General features: G+C 40.1%; 3 protein-coding genes and 1 long non-coding RNA gene across 15 annotated transcripts; all 4 read right to left on the bottom strand.

Annotated features, from left to right (window-relative positions):
- Positions 1-1,911: 1,911 nt before the first annotated feature.
- Positions 1,912-7,765, bottom strand: LOC112273358 (uncharacterized). 4 transcript variants are annotated; one of them, XM_024502027.3, is made up of 9 exons: positions 6,030-7,765; positions 5,780-5,850; positions 5,312-5,341; positions 4,510-5,192; positions 3,482-4,291; positions 2,904-3,175; positions 2,601-2,783; positions 2,338-2,406; positions 1,912-2,134 (listed from the first exon to the last, which is right to left on the bottom strand). In XM_024502027.3, the coding sequence occupies exons 1-9, from the start codon at positions 6,111-6,113 to the stop codon at positions 2,021-2,023; spliced, it is 2,316 nt and encodes a 771-aa protein (XP_024357795.1). In that variant the 5' UTR covers positions 6,114-7,765; the 3' UTR covers positions 1,912-2,020. The 4 variants fall into 4 exon arrangements, with proteins under 4 accessions (XP_024357795.1, XP_024357796.1, XP_024357798.1 ...); XM_024502028.3 differs by having other exon boundaries at positions 2,904-3,172; XM_024502030.3 differs by having other exon boundaries at positions 4,510-5,152.
- A 425-nt stretch (positions 7,766-8,190) lies between these two features.
- On the bottom strand, positions 8,191-11,617 carry LOC141044574 (calmodulin-binding receptor-like cytoplasmic kinase 2). The gene is made up of 4 exons (XM_090244992.1): positions 11,061-11,617; positions 9,874-10,590; positions 9,359-9,710; positions 8,191-9,249 (listed from the first exon to the last, which is right to left on the bottom strand). The coding sequence occupies exons 2-4, from the start codon at positions 10,282-10,284 to the stop codon at positions 8,774-8,776; spliced, it is 1,239 nt and encodes a 412-aa protein (XP_090101118.1). The 5' UTR covers positions 10,285-10,590; positions 11,061-11,617; the 3' UTR covers positions 8,191-8,773.
- On the bottom strand, positions 10,652-15,950 carry LOC112273360 (uncharacterized). 9 transcript variants are annotated; one of them, XM_073529131.2, is made up of 6 exons: positions 15,371-15,947; positions 14,946-15,221; positions 14,519-14,762; positions 13,781-13,828; positions 13,508-13,548; positions 10,652-12,047 (listed from the first exon to the last, which is right to left on the bottom strand). In XM_073529131.2, the coding sequence occupies exons 3-6, from the start codon at positions 14,615-14,617 to the stop codon at positions 11,894-11,896; spliced, it is 342 nt and encodes a 113-aa protein (XP_073385232.1). In that variant the 5' UTR covers positions 14,618-14,762; positions 14,946-15,221; positions 15,371-15,947; the 3' UTR covers positions 10,652-11,893. The 9 variants fall into 9 exon arrangements, with proteins under 9 accessions (XP_073385232.1, XP_090101121.1, XP_090101119.1 ...); XM_090244995.1 differs by having other exon boundaries at positions 14,519-15,102; positions 15,371-15,950; XM_090244993.1 differs by having other exon boundaries at positions 14,519-15,221; positions 15,371-15,948.
- A 1,627-nt stretch (positions 15,951-17,577) lies between these two features.
- LOC141044632 (uncharacterized) lies at positions 17,578-20,057 on the bottom strand. The gene is made up of 3 exons (XR_012216265.2): positions 19,369-20,057; positions 19,155-19,270; positions 17,578-18,878 (listed from the first exon to the last, which is right to left on the bottom strand). It is a non-coding gene; the product is annotated as an uncharacterized LOC141044632 (long non-coding RNA).
- Between the last annotated feature and the right edge of the window lie 877 nt (positions 20,058-20,934).

The following is a 20,934-nucleotide window of genomic DNA, read 5'->3' as shown; positions in this document are numbered from 1 at the left end:
AATATTAAAACTTTTTAATTAATAGATAATTAAATTAAATAAAAATATTTATAAAAATAGATCTATAATAAATATATAATATTTTAATTATTAAAAAATAAAATAAATAAAAGAATTTATTTTGAATAAAATATGAATATTTTGAATATAATATCATACATTTTGGACTCACAAATGATTTTTTTTTAATATGTGAAATAAAATTGAAGCAATAAATAATATTCCAATAAATTTCACTTATAATCTTAAAATTTAATAACTTTAAAATTAAAGCTCAATTATTAATTATACTTAATTAATTAATCCTTGAAACTTTTATCTTCTACCATCAAACTTCTCAAGCAAGACAACTTTTGGTTTTCTTTGGCTTCAATAATGTTCTATTATAGGAGAAGTAATATAATTTGGTGTAGATGTTGAAGTGGCTCTTATCATCTCTATAACTTTATTTTTATTCCATCTTATTGTTCTTTGTGGTGGTGAATTAAATTGATGGATTGCAAGTATTAATTTTCTCATTTGTTCCTATATTTGTGCTATTGCATCTTTCATTTTAACAAGCTTCACCATAATAATACATTAAAAAAAGATGATTAATATAACTTGCTACAAGTTAAAGAGAAGACTAAAGAACAAATAAAATTCTAAAAAATATATTAATTTAAATCAAAAAATTTATAACTTCTAATATTCTTATGTCTAATTAAAGAAAAAATAATATATTTTTAATCAAAAAAGATAAAATTCTAACATTATAAGTATATTCTTGTTAACAATAGTAAGAAAGGCTTCACTCTTTTTTTATATATACTATTTAATTAAGAAGCTACATGGCAATGTTCTATAGGTTATCTGACATTTGTCTAACTTGCAAAGCAAGTTTCTAACATGTGCCCTACTTAGCCAACTTGTACTACAAGTAGACATGTGACTAACTTATAAACAAGTGGTTAACATGCACAATATGTTGCCAATTAGTTTTCAACCTATTAATTATTCACAAATATTTGTAAAGTCAAATCCATGTCTATCAAATTTTTAAGAAATTTATCCACAATATATTATCAAATTTATCTATTTTACTTATGAAACTTTAGTAATTGGTGTTTTTTACATAGTTTGAAAATCAAGATTCTTTCAATATGATATTTACAAAAATTTAATTAACAGCAACAACACTTTTTAATTCGTCCATAAATATGTTTGCAACCTTACAATGACTTCTTTTTTCAAATAATTATGTTTTAATTCCTTTTTTTAATACATATTACAGAGTCTAAACTAATTAGTATGCTAAATATATCTATAGTACAATAAATGTGTCAATTATAAAATGCATTGCTAGTTTGACCAGTTAATTACATAATTTAAATTCAATGCATCTTTTTCCTCTCATGTTCTTCTATAATGACCTCAAACAATTTAATAGGGTATGTTTTACACTCCCGATCACAGCATGGCCAGATCGTAAGAATCCACCATCGCCTTGCATAAGTTCTGAATCACAGGTACCAGATTTCACTAGTCTACGAATACTTTCTTCTTTGTTTTTCATTTGAATCCACTAAAGGAGATGTTTGGGCCTGAACAAGGTTATTCGAGTGGTGAGTGCGAAAAATTAGGGGAAAACTGCTAGTTACGAGAAACAGCACGCACCCGTCAAAGAGAGATCAACATTATCAACAAACCGAAATGCCCTTTCGACCTTAAGTTCGATCCACATGACTATAGATGTACGAGGACTACTAATTCCTGCAAATTGACCATTCCCCGGCTAACTCTACAATCTTCCGCGACAAATGTCACATTCACTGCAGGGAAATGTCACTGCTTCGAACCTCTTCAATGCCAATACGAAATTTGCACCTTTACAAAATCAGAATAATGGACAACCTGAATAGGACGCACAAATCTGTACAATGTCTGCTCAGAGCATTTTACTCAAATTTATGTTACAAGTCAACCGGAACCCATCCACGGACAACACTACTTATTTGTTGCATGAAGTTGTGAAGGTGTTTCAACACGGCACTTGCTTTTGCCGCGTTTGCTTTGCGGCACTAATTTCTATGTTCGCTTTCTCACGCTCCGCTGGCGGCAAATTATAGAACAGCTGCCCAGTTCTAGTCTCCCACTGCAATATAACATCAATCACCAATGTACTAAGCGAATCAGGGAAGCAGTAGATGCCGTCGAAGCGAAGCAAACACAAAGGATTCGCTTGATCAAGTCAATCAGACATACCGTTGTATCAAAGATCACCATGTTCCGTAAAAATGTTTCATAGAAGGTCATGATCATAACAGAGTAAAACTATTGGAGGTATTTATTACTTACCTCTTTGATGTCCTTCACCGGATGGATTCTGGGCTCATATTTGGGCTTCGGTCGAAACTTGCGATTGTGCTGAACACGAGAGGGATCAAAAGTTGAGTCCAAAGTAGAAATATGATTTCGAACATCAATTCGCCCAATCACATTCAAGTACAGGTGCAGGATGATAGAAAAGTCTACATTACATGTGCAGCGATATGCGAAAAGAGATAAGGGAACAATCTCAGGATTTTGTAAATGTATGAGGTGATGCGAAAGAGCTGTACCTCTGCTAGTAGGGCAGCTAGGTCAGCATCCCCGTTGACGATTTTACCACCCATTTTTTCCTCTTTCTTATCGCTAACCCGAGCTCCAGAAACAGTCTTGCTAGCCTGCTTCATGCCGACTGAGGAAAAAACCGGCATGCTTGACCGCAAGGCGGACTGCCTGCTTCCCGCTTTATGAAGATTCTGTTTGCAGAGAATGAAACAGATGAGAAACACAAATCCGCAAGTGAAACTTCTCAAGTTAGAGAAATGTGACAAAAACCACATAGATGATAGAGAGAATTTCTTGTCAAGACAACATACCGTTACTGGACCAGGAGTAGCAATCGTTTTCTTCCTAGTCCCATTCTCTAACCCTGATACACTTTTCCTAGCTGCAGATACAGCAGTGGATGACGCAACTTTACTAGAACCTGCTTTCTTTATTTCTACAACGCTACTACTGCATGGTTTGGGATTAGATCCTCCGTTTTCTCTCATGGCAACCCTTGCATGGGCAGCGAATGTTATGCTCGGCATACTCATCCTCGTAGCGGACTGGCAACTCATTCGGGGCGATGCTGCTGATGGTTCTGCTAGAGAACGAAAAACACATGAGTGTATGAGCCAGCGATTGAATACTTATCATGGCGGCGGCTAATCCTTGAATGAATTACTGATAATCTCAGAACGTGCATCGAGCTCTGAAGCTACTAAGCTTCGATTGTAACTTAAATATGCCCAAGGAATAATAGCTAGCAAATTGTCGTGCGCCAGGATTTAATCCGGCTTAGTTAAACACAACAGTTAATGCTCAGTGTATCTCGAAATTGAACTGTAGCACCATCAACTATAAAGCAACAGGTCTATTTCAGAGAAACTATAAAGGGTCCGAATAATACCTGGATTGAGATTTGTCTTGTTTGAAGAGTCTATACTAGCATTTTCTTTACCTCGCTTACTGAGGCGACTAACTTTGTCTACTTTACCACCAAGTCCACTAGAACGGGAGCTGGGAGATTGAGAAGTTCTTGAGGCTTGCTTTTGATGCAGCAGGTTTCGAGACGATGTAAATGTCTTCTCTGTCCCACGGCCTGAAGTATGGTCAAATGAAAAGGACCGCCTGAAATTCATTTTTGCACGAGCTGCAACGACTTTAGTTGAAGCCTGTTCAAGATCCTTTACTTGGTTAAATGCAACCTTCCTACCAGGATGATGGTGTGGTCTGCGCTCATTGGATAGAGCCACTGCTGGCACCTTGACATCAGCGAACTTTTCTTCTGGCTTAGTTTGAACAACTATCAGGTCCACAGTTGATGGGCAGTCAGTTGCTACTTTATCAAGCTTCAGAGACGACCTATCTACCTTTGCATTAGAAACTGGAGGAACTTCAGAAACTTCATGCTCGGAATTGACGTCTTCAACCGCAAGATCGTCACCGACTATTACCCGTAATGCAGGCCCCCAGCTTTTCCTCATTCTACGAATATCATCAAACGCTTGAACAGAAGAATTGGCACTTGATTCATTGGCAAGTTCCAAACAAGAACTACCGTCACTTGAACGAACCCCATTAGCTCGAGAACTGGGATTCGACGAACTGTGGTCAGATTCAAGAGAGACAGGTCTTGTCACAGGACTACTCGTCGCTGGCGGCACTGCAGAATCTAGCTGCATGCTTTGCCGGACCAGTCTAGCTTTCGGTAGTATGGCTGCAAAGTGATAGCAACACCAATTGTCAATTCAAGAACATGAACATCGTCGTCTGGGAAAAGGATGGACTTAACGAATTGGATGATGTGATGGCGTGAGAAGAACACTCGAACCTCACTTGGTAGCATAGTTTTGTGCAGAGATTATCAAAAATAATAGACCAGCGTTACACATGCCGTTGAAAGAACCCACAATGGACGCTTTGAAAACTAATTACCTGCTTCTTGTCGATTGGTACTGGTAGTGTCGGCAGCGACATCAATTTTCACTCGAAGTGCTGAACCCAGACTCTTACGTAGCCTGGTCGAATCATTCAGTCTAGAAAAAATTGCGTCTTGCCAATTTACACTGGTATAGACAACTTTATTTCCATGTTCACAATCACCTTGTAATTTCCCCACTGATGAAACTGACATGGACCTGTTGTGTCTAATCTTCACAATCTCTAGTTGGCTGCCCCGCACGTCCGACTCCACACTCGTATAACCATTGTCGTTTTGGTTGTCCTGAAAGTTGAATCTCAAATTGGAGCTCTGTAGAACCCCGAGTCCATCAGCTGAACCTAAGTTGCCAAAGGTTGCAGATGGTGTAAACCTCCGGGAACTTGATAGGTTTTCAGGTGATCTGCATAAAATAGGTGAGGCAATGCGTTGAATTGGGGATTCAACATGTGTATCGTAGCGCCCTGGACTATGTACTGCTCTTGGACTCTGGTCATGACGCTCTTCCTTGGTAGTACCTTGGCATTTCACCCCAGGGGCGCCATCAAAAGCAAGCTTTCCTTTCAAAATACCACGACTCTTCTTCCTATCCTGTTTAAGCCTTCGGACGCACGCGTCACGGTCTTTATTGCCAGTTACCTGGGCGCCAATAATTTCTGTGAGGGGGACCTCGTGGTGCCTGCTAGCATCTTGAACATGTTAAAGCAAAGCGTACAGAACGCACATCGGTAAGGCAAATTGGAAAAGTAAAGCGACACGTTCTCAGTGGTATGGAAGTAAGAGTGACGGTGGACTCACGAATGGCTGCGATGGAGCCATGGGTCGTCTCTGCATGAAATAAATGAGCGAGAGACAAGTTAACTAAGTGCTTAAGTATGCCATATCCAGAATGATCCAATGACAGTTCTTTGTAACATTCGTTCAGGGGCAATGCACGAAACTGCTGATTTAATTATACGAGACTTTGTGGCAGACAAGTGTGAATTTGTAGCAATAAAAGAACAGTAAATTCGAAGGCCCGAGAAGAAATCATTCGGAGAAAGGAACACATCAACTCTTCTAAAGAAGAAGTTTGTACCCAATGATATCCTACATAAAATTATGAGGTTTCTAAGCCAACATGTCGCCAGGTCTCTGTAAAAGATGTTAGCCGGATTCCTGAAGGAATATACTGGGTTTTTAACAGATTTAAACAAGGGAATGGATCGGTAACTGGGCAAAAATAATGGGGGTGAGTAAAAAGGACCAGAGCTCCAAGAAGCTTACCCAATTGTTCCTGCTCTTGCTAAGGCTTCTTCGGCCTTCAAATCTGCCCATCGTGGGGCATCAATCTCTTCCTGAGTAATGAGAACCAAAGTTTACGGTAAGAAGCAGCGCCTTCGAGAGGCAGGCAGTATCGACTAGGGAAATACTTCGTGTGACTCGATACATTCAAAGGCAGAACGGGGGGGAGTTATTTCTGTTTTCATGAGAAGGGTGGAGGGAGAAAGGATGAATTGAAGCGAGGACCACGCACCAGAAAAGCCCAATGTCTATCATTCTTTGCAGCAGTGGATGCTGGGGACAGTGACAAAGATACGAGCATAGCTTGCCTGTGCATGATGCACTACCGTCAAGGTGCCCCCACTCTGTTACAAAATATAGTCGTGATTGCTTGTGTTGGCCCACAATGTCATGTACTGGGGTTCCATAATACCGAATCACCCGTTGGAAGCCCCTACCAGATTCCGTGGAAGTCCCCAATACCGAACGAGTTCCAGCCCACCCACGAATTTCTGAAATCATACACGAGCCGCTCCAAATGTGCACACAATCTCACGACTGCTTGAAGGAATTTAATAGTCGAAAGTTGAGACGGACCCGTCCTTTCAAACCTTGAATGGAAGAACAATGGATCTCCGGTGGGAGATGTACAACCCGCACTCTATTAATTCTGATGATGAGAAATATAAGCAGAAGGCGGAGGGGAAGCGATAACAATACATCGTAGGAATCAAGTTGCACTCGTCGAAATAAAACAACCCAAGAAGAGCTTCCTTGAGACTTTAAGACATACACCCTAATTTCAAATTGGACAAGTCAATGGATCTGCGTTACTTCGATACTAAATCTTCCACAGGACTAAGTAGAACCTGTGCGCATTCTCCTGTGAAAATCTGCAACGATCCGCATTACATAAACCCTTCAAATCTACAAGAAATTCATTGCACTCCCTCGTTGTCCCCAATTCATTCTTCCGAAGTTCTGAAGCCCCGTGCCACTGTCCGTGTCAAACATCAACCATAGACACACGCTTTCTGCATTACTTGTGGCGCCCACACCGCGCCATACTTTCTTAACTTCACTCTACACAATCTCAACTCGCCTACACTACACTACATCAGACCGAAATGTAAAAGAATTCACATATCTACACCGGCAAGCCTCCTTCGGAATACAGAAACATCAAAACTAAGCGATGCCAAGCACAGCAAAGCACAGCCGAATCAAGCAGAGCCAACACGGTGATTCACTGAAACCTCAAAATTCGGACCCACCAACGGTAACTCTCACACGTCCTATTGGTCCAATGAAATCTTCAGAAACACTAACTTAGTGGTTTCGAAAGTGACAACATTAGATTGATAGCTCGGGCGAGGAAGTCGAATGAAGGTAGAGACAGTGGGAGCGACAAAACTGGGCTCTCAAATGCCAGGGCTCCTTCGAAATTTCCAGTGCACACAAATGGCGCGCATTAACGTTCTAACGCCCGTGTAGCCCGGTAATAACTTTCAAATCTTTCGTTCAACGGAAAAGAAATTACCTTTTCCTGTCCAACCCCAGCCACGGCATTCTCCTGGTGAAATTCCTTGAAGAATCGGAATGTTGACAAAATACCTATTTCCAACAACGGAAACAAAGCGATGGTTTTAAACGCATTCACCACTCATCAGGCCCACTATCACGCATGGCTGTAAATTGTGATGCGCAGGCTTTAATCTCCCTCTCGGAAAGTCAAACCATGGAATAGAATACGGATCAACCCAATCAGGCGAAGCATCACCACTGGAAAGCAACAGCCATTGGAATTACTCTCGCTTCCATTGGTTCTCACTACTAGCATTGCACAACCTTATTTTTGTCACCGCTTGGAACGATGACGATGGTCCCCCATTCATTAACAGGTTTCAGTATGTCATAATTGAAACTCAAGGTTGCACTGTGCATTTTTCGAAGACTCAGGAATATTTTTCAAATTCTCACCGCTCAGGGGACGATTTTATTAGCTCCAATTTTTCTCTAGACTTTTGCAATTTATTACTATGAGCGCTTGTTGATTACTGTATGGAGTAGGCATGGAGGAATTCTGGCTCTGACAGTAATTGCATTGGACTGTCAGAGCCAGAAGGAGATTTGAAACACCTTCGAAATTTGAACTTAAACTCAGATTTGGGACACTTTTCCTGCAAACTGGCAGTGCGACATCTGTCTCCGTTGGGTCCTACCAGATTGAACGATGATTTTATCCCCTGTACTGATAACCAACAATCCTCATTCCAGAATCTTGTTGGTGAAGCTTGGTGCTGCACAACCAATCTTCGGAAAATGGAGAGGCCAAGGCAACTAAAAAAATCAACCACTCAAAGGGCACAAGAAATCGGAATTGCGCCACTGATCACGCCATGAATGTGAGCTGATTGTCAGAAAGAAAGCACGTTCTTGAACTCTGGAGAAAGAAATATCTGTTCAAGATCGTTGAGAGGAAAATATAACAGTGGTCGTAAGATCACCTACTTGTGGTCGCTGCACAATTCCTCAAGCCGCCCGATTACATGGAAGCTGGCTGCCACCGGACACAGCAACTGAAGCACATTTCTACGTCCTTCAGACAGTCAACCCAGCCATTCACATGAAGTGGGTTCCTCCAGTGCCACTGTTCTCAGTTTGTAGCTCTCGAGAAGTTCGCGGCATGATCAACCTCACGTTTACGGTGAGGTACATGCTAGGTTCTTCCACACCCATGTGACGATGGCATGTCGATGTAAGCCAAGCGAAGCGCCATCTCAGCATTGACACTGCTGCTAATCTTAACCCTAATCATAGTTTCCCTACTAAGATTAAGGTGAAATACGCTGGCAACGAACATCATAGGATGTTGAGAGATTCGGAGAAGTTTGTATGCTGAAGAAATCTTAGTAAGGGCTACGGTTGTGCCATCAATTCGAACCAAACCAAATCTGTACAAAAAGAGGGAAGAGAAATTAACTGATTCCATGCGTTCTACCGTGGCCGTCGGTGGTTTGAGTTTGGGTGAAGCACAGTTTGGGAATCGACCGACATGTAACTCCTCGCGCTTTCGATGCGAATGCTCTCGTCCCTGTCGGACTTGAGCTTCTCCTCCTTTTGATGCTCCACGAGGTAGTCTTTCCGAACCTCCCACAGCACTTCTGCTGCCTTCTTCATACTTGGCCTGTCCACCTTCGAGGACGCAGAGCATGCGAATGCAAGCTCAGCCAATCGTTCGATGACGCTTAACACCGCTGGTGTTTTCTCGAGCTTGGGGTCAATAATATCGCTCAGTTTCCCCAGCACAAACTTTCGGAATGCCCAAAGAGCGGTTACGCGCTCATCACTTGGCCTCTTCAGTTCAATCGGCCGCCTTCCAGTGAATATCTCTAAAAGCAGAATGCCGAACGAGTAGACATCGCTCTTCGCATTCAACTGGAATGTGTTCAAATACTCAGGGTCCAAGTAACCTGCAAATTGATTGCCATAGCCAAATGGGTAGAACTTCCAACCTAGCGCATTAAACCATTAACAAATAACACGTAACGCTTAAAGGGTTTGAGCGCTCGATGATCTTACCTACAGTTCCTTTCACTTGGGTGGAGACGTGGGTTGCCCCGGCGTCTACGGACGGACCAACTCGCGAGAATCCAAAATCTGCAACCTTAGCACGGCAAGTGCTAGTGAGGAGAATGTTCGACGATTTGATGTCTCTGTGAATGATGGGCCTGTCGGCATATAGATGGAGGTAAGTCAGGGCATGCGCAACGTCAATGGCAATGTCGAGCCGTGTGCGCATGTCTAAAACTTTGCTGTACGTGCCGTCGAGATGTTCACCGAGGTTGCCATTAGCGACATAATCCACAACAAGGATACGCTCATCATCCTCTTCCGTGTAACCGATCAGCTTGACTAGATTCAAATGATCCACCTGCAAACCATCAAGTCCCTCAGATAGTTAGGAACGCTGTTCTCTACCCGGTAGCTATTACTATGGTTATGGATGCAGCACAATCTGCAGATAGAGCTCGACTGGGGGGGGGGGGGGGGGGGGGGGGGGGGGGGGGGTTAGAGCAAGTGCTAGGGATACAAACCTGGGACAACATCTCGACTTCAGTGCGGAATTCCACAGACAATCTTGCCTCATAGGCATCCTTCTTCCCTCGTTTGATTGCCACCATTCTACCATCTCGGAGTCTTCCTTTGTAAACCATCCCAAACCCTCCTTGCCCTATTTTGTTTTGCGGGGAAAAATTTTCCGTGACGCGATATAGTTCAGCCATAGTGAACGTCTCCGCGCCAAGAAGTTTCGGCGGCGGATCCTGGCTGGAGAGAGAGTATCGTCGGACGCTGCCATGCAAAGAGCCAGGTTCCGTCGAGCCAAAAGATTGCGTAGAAAAATCTTTGACGTAAACCTTATTTCTGTATATTAGACCGTCATCGTCGTCGATAGTTTTCGATTGACAAACGCACCACATGATGAAATCGGTTCTCAACACAATCATTCAATGGGTATTCATCAAGGGGCGACTATCCTGCAACCGTCCAAAGCTAGCTTCCAAATCGTGACTGAGATGACCATAATTCCATGCGCTGTTTGAGGAATTCCCAAAACCCTGCTGCATAACCACACCTCTAATTGTTTCTCACAGAAAAATATTGCGCAGGTTTGAAGCTAACTACCACTGAACCCCCGTGGAAGATGGCCCTCGACGCAGTTGAGGTGAAACTGAAGAAACCGCCTCCTAAGAGAGAATCCTTCGGACCGGCAAAGTAGTATGAACATGAGCAAACGCTTCATTCAGCTGTGACTACACAGTGAACACTGAACGTTAAGTGACGTAAATGCATCACTAGATAGACCTGAATATCGTCTTGTCATTATTCCATGATAACAATCCACCAATCTTTCGAAGACACAGGACCAGGAAGCAAACGATCCCTCCACAATTTCCAAACAGAAGAACTTCTCCATCACGCTCTCGCTCTCGCTATCTCTCTCTCTCGCTTCACCCAAGTCAACACTACAGGCACACTCAACCTCTACCGCCAGCACACCATACTCACAGCCCTCACAAAATTCTTTCCCATTCATAACCTTTTCTTAATACCTCATAACGCATCACTTTCAAAAATGTACAACACGTCGTATCGCTCACGAGAGCGACGTACACATGATTCATTACCGACACAGACCATCTCAACGTCACACGCCAAACAGACACGGTCCAAGAAGCAAGCTCACAGCCAGAAAGCTGCTTCTGCAAGTGCTTCTTCTTACCAGTGTGGACGCTAACTTCATCCAGTCCCGGGCACGAGCATCGTCGCGAGATACTCCTGCTGCCGTGCACAAAAACTGGACAAGAGGACTCAATACACTGGCTTCAGTAAGGCGATGATGCTGTGGTCTTATAGAGAGGACATGCAGGGGGAGTAGACTTTGGCGACGCATGCAGTGAGCAGGGGCATGACATTTGCCACACAACCCTTCCGTGAAATGGGACTTCGAGCACTTGAACGATTCAACCCACCTCTTGCGACTACGGCATCAGCTACAGCTTCCCCTCTTGCTCCGCAACTACTTCAAATTGCTCTTTCATTCACAGAGGTCATTCAAACCTTCATTTCCAAAACTCCACGACTGATCTATTTGACAAATTCTTGCTCGAGGGAGAAAAAAAATTGTCTGGTCGGTGGCATCGGTGGTTGTCTGCGATTGAGCTATTCGGGGATGGGGAGGGATTCGAGTAGTCAGTAGTCAGAAGCCTGCAGGAGTCAACCAGCGTCAAAAATCCTGCATATGGTCGCCCCACACTCGGTCGACATCTCCGAGACATGGCTATTTCTGGAGCAAAATGAGATTAGGGACAAGATCAACGAGTAATATATTTAAGAAATTCTGCTGTTCGAGCCATCTGTCCTACGGAACATCTTTTGCGGTTGCAATCCCAGTAGAAGCCCCACCCTGTCGACAAGTCTGTTTTGGCATAATCGCTGCCCTGCAAGATTCCACGAGAGAAACTTCCACGTTCGCACATGTAAATGAATAAATGTATTGTGTGCATCGAAACTGAACATGAAGGCTTGCAGCCGCAGATTGCGATCTGCCTCTGACTACTCGAATTTTTTCATCACCAGCCGCCACACTAGAAATTGCTCACTCTTTCTGTCAATTGTTTGCTCGACGATGCGATGAATGTTGGAGAAATCGACAGTCCCGATCAAAACTTTCCTCCCTTGCCCAGCCGTTGTCCTCCGACGCCTGCCACTAGCCAGATACCAGCCACCCCTTGTAAAATTCATGAATGCGTAGAGTATTTTTTCGATTGGCGTGCTCTTGATCACATACAAATCTAATAAACTAGAACTTGTACAATGGAGGCTTCAACTTAAGTCTATAAATCCTCTGGGTAATGGTGTCGTCTTGATCATAAAGGTTTGTCATTTTACATATTCAATGTGGAAGTTGTGGAAAAGTTTTAATAGTTAAAGCTTTCGTCCCCCTCGATTCACAAGGTTGCAGTAAAATCCGATGCTTTAACCAACAGTAAGAAGATTGCTGAGTTAGTTCTGTTTGAAAGTTTATAAGTTTGAAAGTTTAGATTGCGGAAAAGTCTAGATATACACGTAGCAGTTTAAGAATCAGCATAACCAATTGTTCACACCACCGTATTATGTAACTTATGTTTTGTGGTGTTGATCAAACTTCTCTCGGGCGTACAACCCTACTGTACATGTCACCAGTCTAGGACATGTGACACAATGATTTCTAAACTCATTTTTATGTCTTCATATCAATAGCTACTTTGTCTATAGCTTGATGGGGATGCTAACAGCTAATCACTTTTTACATCACATTTAGCAATCTGTTTCAAAAGGACTTTCACGCTCTGTTGGCACAACAAATAAAGCTGAGACAACTGGCTCATATTTACTGTATGCGTGTGTACAACGTGAAGTAAGGAGTTTATCCTGTCATATTGCACCTAGAGTTGAAGGTGGACTACTGGTGGTTTTGGATAAATTCAAGAATGTCCTATCAAAACATTTCTACTTGCAACTTGCACGGCTTGAAAGATAGATGCAGATTATTTTTGACTGAATATTTATGAATTTATTATTATGATCGGAGCTCGGCGTCTGTTGATAATCAGTCGCTAACTCACGTTCATAATCATAAACCTAATTGGGCAATCCTGGATCATTAAATGACTGATAATTAATGCTCACCATGAATTCTTGAGTCAAATACCGCTGTGTTGAATGCTAGTTTGCTAGGTGAAGAGTTCTTTCAAGATTTCCCTCATTTGAGTTCAGGGGCGAATTTAAGCATTCTATGTTAATTGATAATCTGAGGAGCGAGTACGAGTATTTGCCAAATTCTATTTGACTTAATATCTCAATGTCGTGACTCCACACCGGATACTTTATATATGACCAATTCCTGAGGATACAACCTGTGAGCCTCTGGTTCAAGCATCAACCTGAACAAGAAGCCACCATCAAAACTCACTGAATCTGATAATCTTGTTTATTCACATTTCACTCAGGGAAGCATGACTAATCGTGCGCGAAGATCCAGAAAAAAGATCAAGTCAAGTAAAGATTACTAAAAGCCTACATAATGTCTTGACTTTCCAATCTTTGAAATGTATTCGCAAATAACTTAGGATAGTTATCCAATCAAGGTTTTCAATTCATTAGTTTCAAGAGCAGAGACCCGCTCACCTGAAAGTCAAAACCACCTTTTCTCGATTGATGTCAAGCACCTATTCGTAGACAATCTCACTTTCAATATCTTTTCATCAGACCAAGCAATGAAAATTTGATACCTCGCGTTCAAACAGTTGAGGCTAATAAAAGGACCCGTGCATTTGCATGTTTAAAGTTGGGAATTAAAATACAATAAGTAGTTATAAGAAGTTCACAACTTGTTAACGGACTTCACAGAAGAAAGCAAATGATTGAAACAAGGGCAGAGCCGAGGAGATGATGTGTCACCTCAGCAAATGATACTCCACTAAATGTAACGAAATCCTTTAACTCTCCCTGCACACACACAATTTCTCCGACTCGTCAAGCTGATGCCAACGAAGGAAGCATCGATTAAAAAACGAGACAAATCTTGTCTAAGATGATTGTACACTAGTCACAAAAATAGTTGTATTGTTTGGACTTCTTCAACGTCGGATAACCTAAAAACACACAAGATGTTTAACAGCTTGTTACTCATGAAAGAGGCGATTGTCAGGCACGTGACATGAAATGATTTTAATTCACTACAGAACGGGAAAATCCAACATCACAGAGACTAGAGAGGACACAATTCTTGAAGGTTCCATAAGTGACGCATTACTGTGGTCGATGTAGAAACCCACTGGCTGCAGTGTAGGCGCATCCAACAGTAGGCTCCATGGAAACCGAAAGAAATTCTAATGTCCACTTGAAGGTCCTTGCAAGACAATCTCTGAAATGACTGGAGACAAGGACGGCTTTTATTTCATAGAAGGCATCATGCACATCCAACGGCTTAAACATTTTCGAGGGTTACGAACCAGCTAATTTAGGTGCACTAATTTTCAGCCAGCTCCAGCCCCTGTCTCGGAAAATCTAATTGAGGCTTACGACTATTGATGCAACTTGTAATGTAAGATAATAGAGAGAGGAAGCTGAACAAAATGACATACTAAAGGCTGACTAAAGAAATAGGTCAAGAAGCAACGGAGGTCGAATGGTTACGTTCACTTGGAAAATCAGGCCTCCTCTTGCTGTTTTGTATGTTGATTCAGAAGTAACCCAGGACAACAGAAATCGAAACAATCTCTTACTACATAGCATGATGGGTCGTCAGATCTAGTCTAACATACGCCATGAATTCCCAGTGGATAACAACAAGAACGAAGCACTAAGTCTCTAAGTTCCATGTTTGCGGATTTCCGCTTCATCCATTCTTACGTCGGACCATTAACCGATCCGCCTCAATCTGAAACAATTTCAGAATTCAATGTCACAGATGATCATTGTAACCCAATCATCACTAAGAAAAAGACTGCAGTACTACAGTCCTCCAAGGACAAGTATAATCAAAAAGTGATCGATTGAGGCCCTCGAGTATAATCTAAGCACTGTTCATAAAATATCAAAGAGTCCCCACCAACTGACATACCTCCGATGTGCCAGATCTCACTCAGAAGACAATCTCAGTGCTCAGTCTGCATGTAGGATTTCCTAGGGTGTTCCCAAGCCTGGAGTAATGAATAACACCGTGCAGATTTCGAAGAGAAGTGACAAGAGGAACTCCCGAAATTTGATGAAACGCTTCCCTGACAATTCATCATCAACAGAATAGTGATCCGGCGTTCAGAGATGTTGCTGTGGTCTCGCAAGATTCCGGGGGAAAACCGGTGGAGGGCATTGCAGCACTCGCCCTTGATACTCGCAACTTGCCACAGAACCGAGATGGATTTGGTTCAACACATAAACCCCATTCATTGATAACACATAAAGCACCACTTACATCTGAACAACCAAGCACAACATTTCAAATGCCTTGTGACATATCAAGCTACAGACGTGAAACATTCTGATCACCTTGGGCCATCCATACGCGCTTCAACCTTGACATGTAGACATCGAACGAGTTTAGGGCGTCGCCAATCGCACACAACAGACTTGCCCTTCTCTAGCTCCGACTCACAGCGGTAGCTCGAACTGCTTTGAGATTTCTGCAGCTCCTTCGACCACCATGACCCACAAGGGACACCAGCGACTCTCCGGCATCCGTTTCAAAACAGTTATCACTCCAAAGACAGCCAATCTGGGCGAAACCATATCTCACACAATAAAAAGTTTGCGTAGCATGTTACCGCATTAATAAACGCCGGGTATACGCAGGTTTCAGCGTTGATTCGAGAGAACCCAGTTCCTGAAATCCGAATATTGTATGATTCGGAGCAGCGTGACGGAATGTGGCAAACCAAGTGATAATTCTCATGTTGGAAAATAACGTGATGCTGTGGGATTCGAATGAAACAGATATTGAGTTTCATGAATCAGGATTCAAACTTCCATATCCGTGGTCTTGCGATTCTTAACTGCATTACTATCCAGCATTCATGCCCAATTGGTATTAAAAAAAAAAAAAACTAATATAAAAATAAATCCATTGAGTGTGTATTAAATGGAATCTATGTTTTATTTTCTATTTTTTCTATTTTTTCTATCTGGCTTCTATTGATAGGGGTGCTGCAATTGCCACGTTCTTCTATGAGTCAACAGTATATAAATAAAGCTACCCAGAGGAGCATGTTATTAAATGAGGAATCACAAACTCCATAGTGATAAACACACCCTGTTATTGATATTAATTTCATCGAAAAAAAAAAAAAATCAAATCAAATCAAATTCAAATACTAATTCTTTATAAGCAGGACCTGTTTTAGTGCCCAACAGCACAAATGTTTTGCTAATGGATGCAAAAATTGAAAACTACTGTAGTAAGAAATATTGTGAGCACAAAAGAATGTTCCATTTATGAGCTGCATGAGAGTCCCTCTGCATGACTAAAGTGTGGTGTGGGGCAGCCAAAGCCAAAGATAGAATGATGGACAGCAGCCTACTTGATGTAAAGGGGGGGTTGTAGTACTACTACTACTACTTCTACTATTACAAATAAGTGTAAACTGGGTACAAAGTGTGATTATGTACTTTTACAACAGTACATAATTAAGTTTGTAACTTTTCCGTATATTGTATGCGTAGATATGGCAGAAAAGGATAAACTGGGGGAAATAATTCAAATTAAGTAGAACATTCTAATAAAACAAAAAGCATCCATGTCCTCCTTGTAAGATTTTGATAGCATGTCCTTGGTGTCTAGGACATTTGAATAATTTGATCATTCTGTAAGTAGCGTAATACTCTTTTCAACTTCCTTACATCATACTGTACTCCATTGTAAAATTTTACTGTATATTAGTTTCACACAACTAGCTTCTGGTTTGTTAATTAGACCAGGTTCCATTGTTAGTATTGTAAAATCAACATCTCTCATTTACAAGCAGAAAATGAATAAAAATGAAATGAAATGTCACAGTGGCAATGTTCTCTATCTTCATGTATGTCTGAATATCTATGATCTCAATATGAGGATTTTTCCATAATTGAAAGAGATGTTGAATTCTGTTGAATGCCCTCTTGATCAGAATATATCATACGAGGTGTTGAACTAATGCAAATCGTATAATACACAAATTATTACAATCCAGTGCAATTGGTCAGACATGTGGTATTGGAATTATAAACAAAATCATTCTGTGTATTTTAGTATCAACAATACCTGCAGCTAATTGATTCCTTGATTCATGGTAATAATAGTGATCTCAGTACCATTGAATCAAATAATTAAGCAACAATCAATATCAGCTAAAATAAAATAACATAATGGCAGGGAACAATCCTGTTCAGGTCAGAACTATTATTAAACAGACATGTTTTATTAATCAGACACTTGTTGACATCTGAACCACTTCAGAAGAACGTAAATTTGAAACCTCACTTAATTTAAAATGAGAACTAAAACAACCTTTATGAGGGATAGGGACATGTATTGCACAATTGCTGTTCAATTATTGTGAAAACCATGAGACTTAGCTTGGCAAATAAAAAGCTTTATGGTGTACCAAGTAAAGTGTGAGCCCATAGGTGCTGATATAATCCATTGATAATCCAAATTCTCAAAACCACTGTAGTGGATATTGTTTGAGTTCTTTGGGTCAGCTTGAGAAAGATACCAAAAATAAAAGGAAAATCGAGATCCAAAGATATGTATTTATGTATATATAAACGCATGTCTAAAAAAAACACCCACCTTAGAGTTTTATTGTTTCCTTTTTGAATGACAAAAATGAAGAAAGCAAGTCATCACTAACAACAAGAATCACAAGAGAATACTCTAATGACCACCTCTCTTTTCCTTCCATCTTATTCTTTCTCCTTTTTCTTCCTTTCATTTTCTATCACTTTCTTTTGTCCTCCAACAAATCACAACACCAATAACATTTTTTGTTGGATAGTGGATTCCAACCAAAACCATGGAATCAGAGTCTCATGCACATCTACAGTCTTCAGAGATTGACAACCAAAGTGTCCCATTAGAGTTTTTTTCCCCCCATTGGAGCTTTTTTCCTGGAGGCCCACTTGCTTCTGTTTGTCTGCAATTAATCGTTCCCTAGCCAGTTCAATCCTCACAATTTTTCATTTGATTCATGAATGCATACAGCAGAACACACAAGCACACAGCAATCACAACAATCACACAAGACAAACCCTGAAAACAGTCTTGCTAACCCTGGTTTTCATCAAGCAAATCCATGTTGAAAAAATCAAGTCTTTGCCATTGAATTGGCTGCTCTTCAGCATGCAGAGCCAGGGCTTGGCTGAAGAAGGATAGAAGCTCACACCATTAGAAGCACAGCCACCAAGACCACCACATAACTGGACATGCATGCCCTACTGCACAGGCCATATTATACACAGACTTCATGTGTGGTAGCATTCAGTGTTGAGAAGCTAGGCAAAGGGGTTTGCTAGCCCACCACAAGGCTTGTCTGCCATTAATCTGCGTGTCACTCTTGTGAGCTCTGCGGACTAGACTGTGACTCTGCACCAACCTGACCTTTGTTTTTGCTGTAAACGAGGTCAAGCTTTCTGTTCTTCAGAGATAGAAAAAAAGATGACAAGGGGGGGTTTCAATGGATTTTGTCTCATCATGCAGGGCTCCCATGGCCTGGCAAATCCAATGAAGAGAAGTATGAGTGATCCTTGAAACCAATCATATGTACCCAATGAAAGGAAAATATGTAAACAAACAAAAAAAAATTAAAAATTAAAATTGAAAAGGCTCTGAAAAGGAATGGATGCTCAGTGCTTTTTGTGGTGGTAGTATCTCAGTCCAAAAAGTGCTTCCATGCCCCATCTGACATCCAAATATTTTGGCTGAGGTCTTCTCAGTTCATGGCTTTTCAGAGATGGATCTTTCTTTCTTTACTAGTATACCCGTCAGTGTGTGTGTGTCTCTATATATATATGATTGAAATCCCTGCTCACAAATGAAGAGTAATTCTGAACGTGTCAGTCTGAGACAAGAGCCATGTATTGGGTTTTGTGAAGAGATGAGGGTTGGTGATTTTGTGACCAGTGAGTAATGCACAATTGCCGATGTGTGATAATAAATGAATGAATCAACCGTTTTGAATGAATGACTGATGTTTAGATAATTGTGCAGGGATTCCCCCCAACTTCTTCAAAGGATTTGGGAGCAGTCATAAAGGAAAGATGTCTCAAACATTGCACACTATTGACTGTATTATCTTACTTGGTATTCTTACTGTTTGTGTGAATCACTGTGGACATTTATGAGTCCTTGGAAGTTCCTCCATAACTGTCTCTTCTACATGGTCTTATAATTGTATTATTTGAATCTACTGTTACCTGTGAACAACATAGATAGAAATTGAATACATCATGCACTGCTGACATGAGAATTCAACAACGTACATTGATGTAAATTCTGACAATGTATGTGATACCTGTGAAGATGGCATAGTTTTCCTTCTTTTACAAGAAAAAAAAGACACTCTGAAGAATATTTTCATGGAAACACATACAGTAAAGGATGTATGTATGTGTTCATGTATGTAAATGAATTGTTTTGATTACAGTGATTTTCACTGTCCCTGTGCCTCCTCACATAAAATTGAATTTAGTCACAAGAGTGTGTGAATGCAATAAATAGTCACTTTCTGAAAATATGTTATTGCTTCAGTCTTAAATGTGCCATGCTTGTGACTGTTTAGAAGTTTCTACAAGATTATTTACATTTGACTTACCACAGGCCAGCCAAAAAGAGAGAGAGAGAGAGAGCAGACTTTTAAATTTTAAATTGGTTGTGAGGAATATAATCTAAATTGTACATGATTTATTCAATTTATTAAATCTACTAACTTATGAAACAGTTAGGATTGACTATGTTTCCTTTAAAAATCAACCCTCCATTCAGTCACTCAATGTTTACTATGAAACAATAGTATATTATTTTGAAAAGTAATCCAGACAATATTTTTTTAAATGAAGAAAGATATTAGATATGATAGACAATTTAGTATATAGCATGCATATGATCTGACTAATTTATCAAATTTCGGGGTTGTTGAAACACAAATATAAATTGTTGATTAACAATATAATAGTTACAATTGTGATATTTTTTACATAGTATTAATTTTGAAATGCAGATAATGAAGAAATTTATTTCAATTTATTATAAAATTACAGTATTGAAATTAACAATAACACAAGTTTGTAATGTAAAACAATTTATCACATTTCAAAATAACATAACAAGTAGAACAATACATAACTAAAACCACAAGAGTGAATTACTAATATATCACAATTGTTTTATTGAAAATTACATTCAAACCAACTTTTTCTATTATAGGAATTTAAATATATATATATATATATATATATATGCATAACAATATGGCTTTCAGGTTTTCATTATGTAACTAAAGACATGTAAAAGTGTTGAAATTTTATTTGAAAAATGTTAAACTACAAACCATAATTTTGCAATTAGTTCAACTCCTTGTGATTATATTTGTGATTGCATGCTTTTATACAGATTCATATTAAGCCTTTTTAAACAATTGCCTTAACATGGTGTTGACTGATTTGTTTGCCAGTTTGTAAAATTTTAAGTGTTAAATTGTATAAGAGAATTTGTTTGAATTAATGATTGATTGTTATCAACATTAATGATTAATGTAACTGCAAAATTGATCCTGGTACTCAATGCATTCTTATGAATTGATTGTTTATTTCAAAACCAGTTGGATTGTGTTAATCTTTTTTATGCAAGAAGTTAATGCAATGATTGAAATAATGAATAATTGACTGTAAACGTTATACACAACAAAGCTGAAAAATGGATTTTTGAATCGAATTCTAGAGAGAGGAATTGTACAGTTTGTAAGAAATTTCAATTGCAAGAAAAAAGAGAAAAGTTCAGAAGAAAATTAGAAACTGGTAGCTTTACAAGCTAAAATTGTAAATTATAAGTATTTACTTTCTTAAGAAAGTATGTTATATTT

Source organism: Physcomitrium patens, chromosome 20 (genome assembly GCF_059467195.1).
Source record: "Physcomitrium patens ecotype Gransden chromosome 20, ASM5946719v1, whole genome shotgun sequence".
In the NCBI taxonomy this organism is placed as follows: Eukaryota; Viridiplantae; Streptophyta; class Bryopsida; order Funariales; family Funariaceae; genus Physcomitrium; species Physcomitrium patens.
This window is presented reverse-complemented; position numbering and strand designations above follow the sequence as displayed.

Coding starts and splice junctions, on each gene's coding strand:
- LOC112273360 (XM_090244994.1), bottom strand. CDS start 14,617: ATGCTATGTAGTAAGAGATTGTTTCGATTTCTGTTGTCCTGGGTTACT. Junction 13,549..13,780: donor GTGGAGTATCATTTGCTGAG/GTGACACATCAT, acceptor GTCTACGAATAG/GTGCTTGACATCAATCGAGA. Junction 12,048..13,507: donor AAGGTGGTTTTGACTTTCAG/GTGAGCGGGTCT, acceptor GTATCTGGCTAG/TGGCAGGCGTCGGAGGACAA.
- LOC112273358 (XM_024502027.3), bottom strand. CDS start 6,113: ATGCACAGGCAAGCTATGCTCGTATCTTTGTCACTGTCCCCAGCATCC. Junction 4,292..4,509: donor TACCAATCGACAAGAAGCAG/GTAATTAGTTTT, acceptor ATCACTTTGCAG/CCATACTACCGAAAGCTAGA. Junction 3,176..3,481: donor CAAGACAAATCTCAATCCAG/GTATTATTCGGA, acceptor TTCGTTCTCTAG/CAGAACCATCAGCAGCATCG.
- LOC141044574 (XM_090244992.1), bottom strand. CDS start 10,284: ATGATTGTGTTGAGAACCGATTTCATCATGTGGTGCGTTTGTCAATCG. Junction 9,711..9,873: donor AAGTCGAGATGTTGTCCCAG/GTTTGTATCCCT, acceptor GATGGTTTGCAG/GTGGATCATTTGAATCTAGT. Junction 9,250..9,358: donor CCAAGTGAAAGGAACTGTAG/GTAAGATCATCG, acceptor ATCAATTTGCAG/GTTACTTGGACCCTGAGTAT.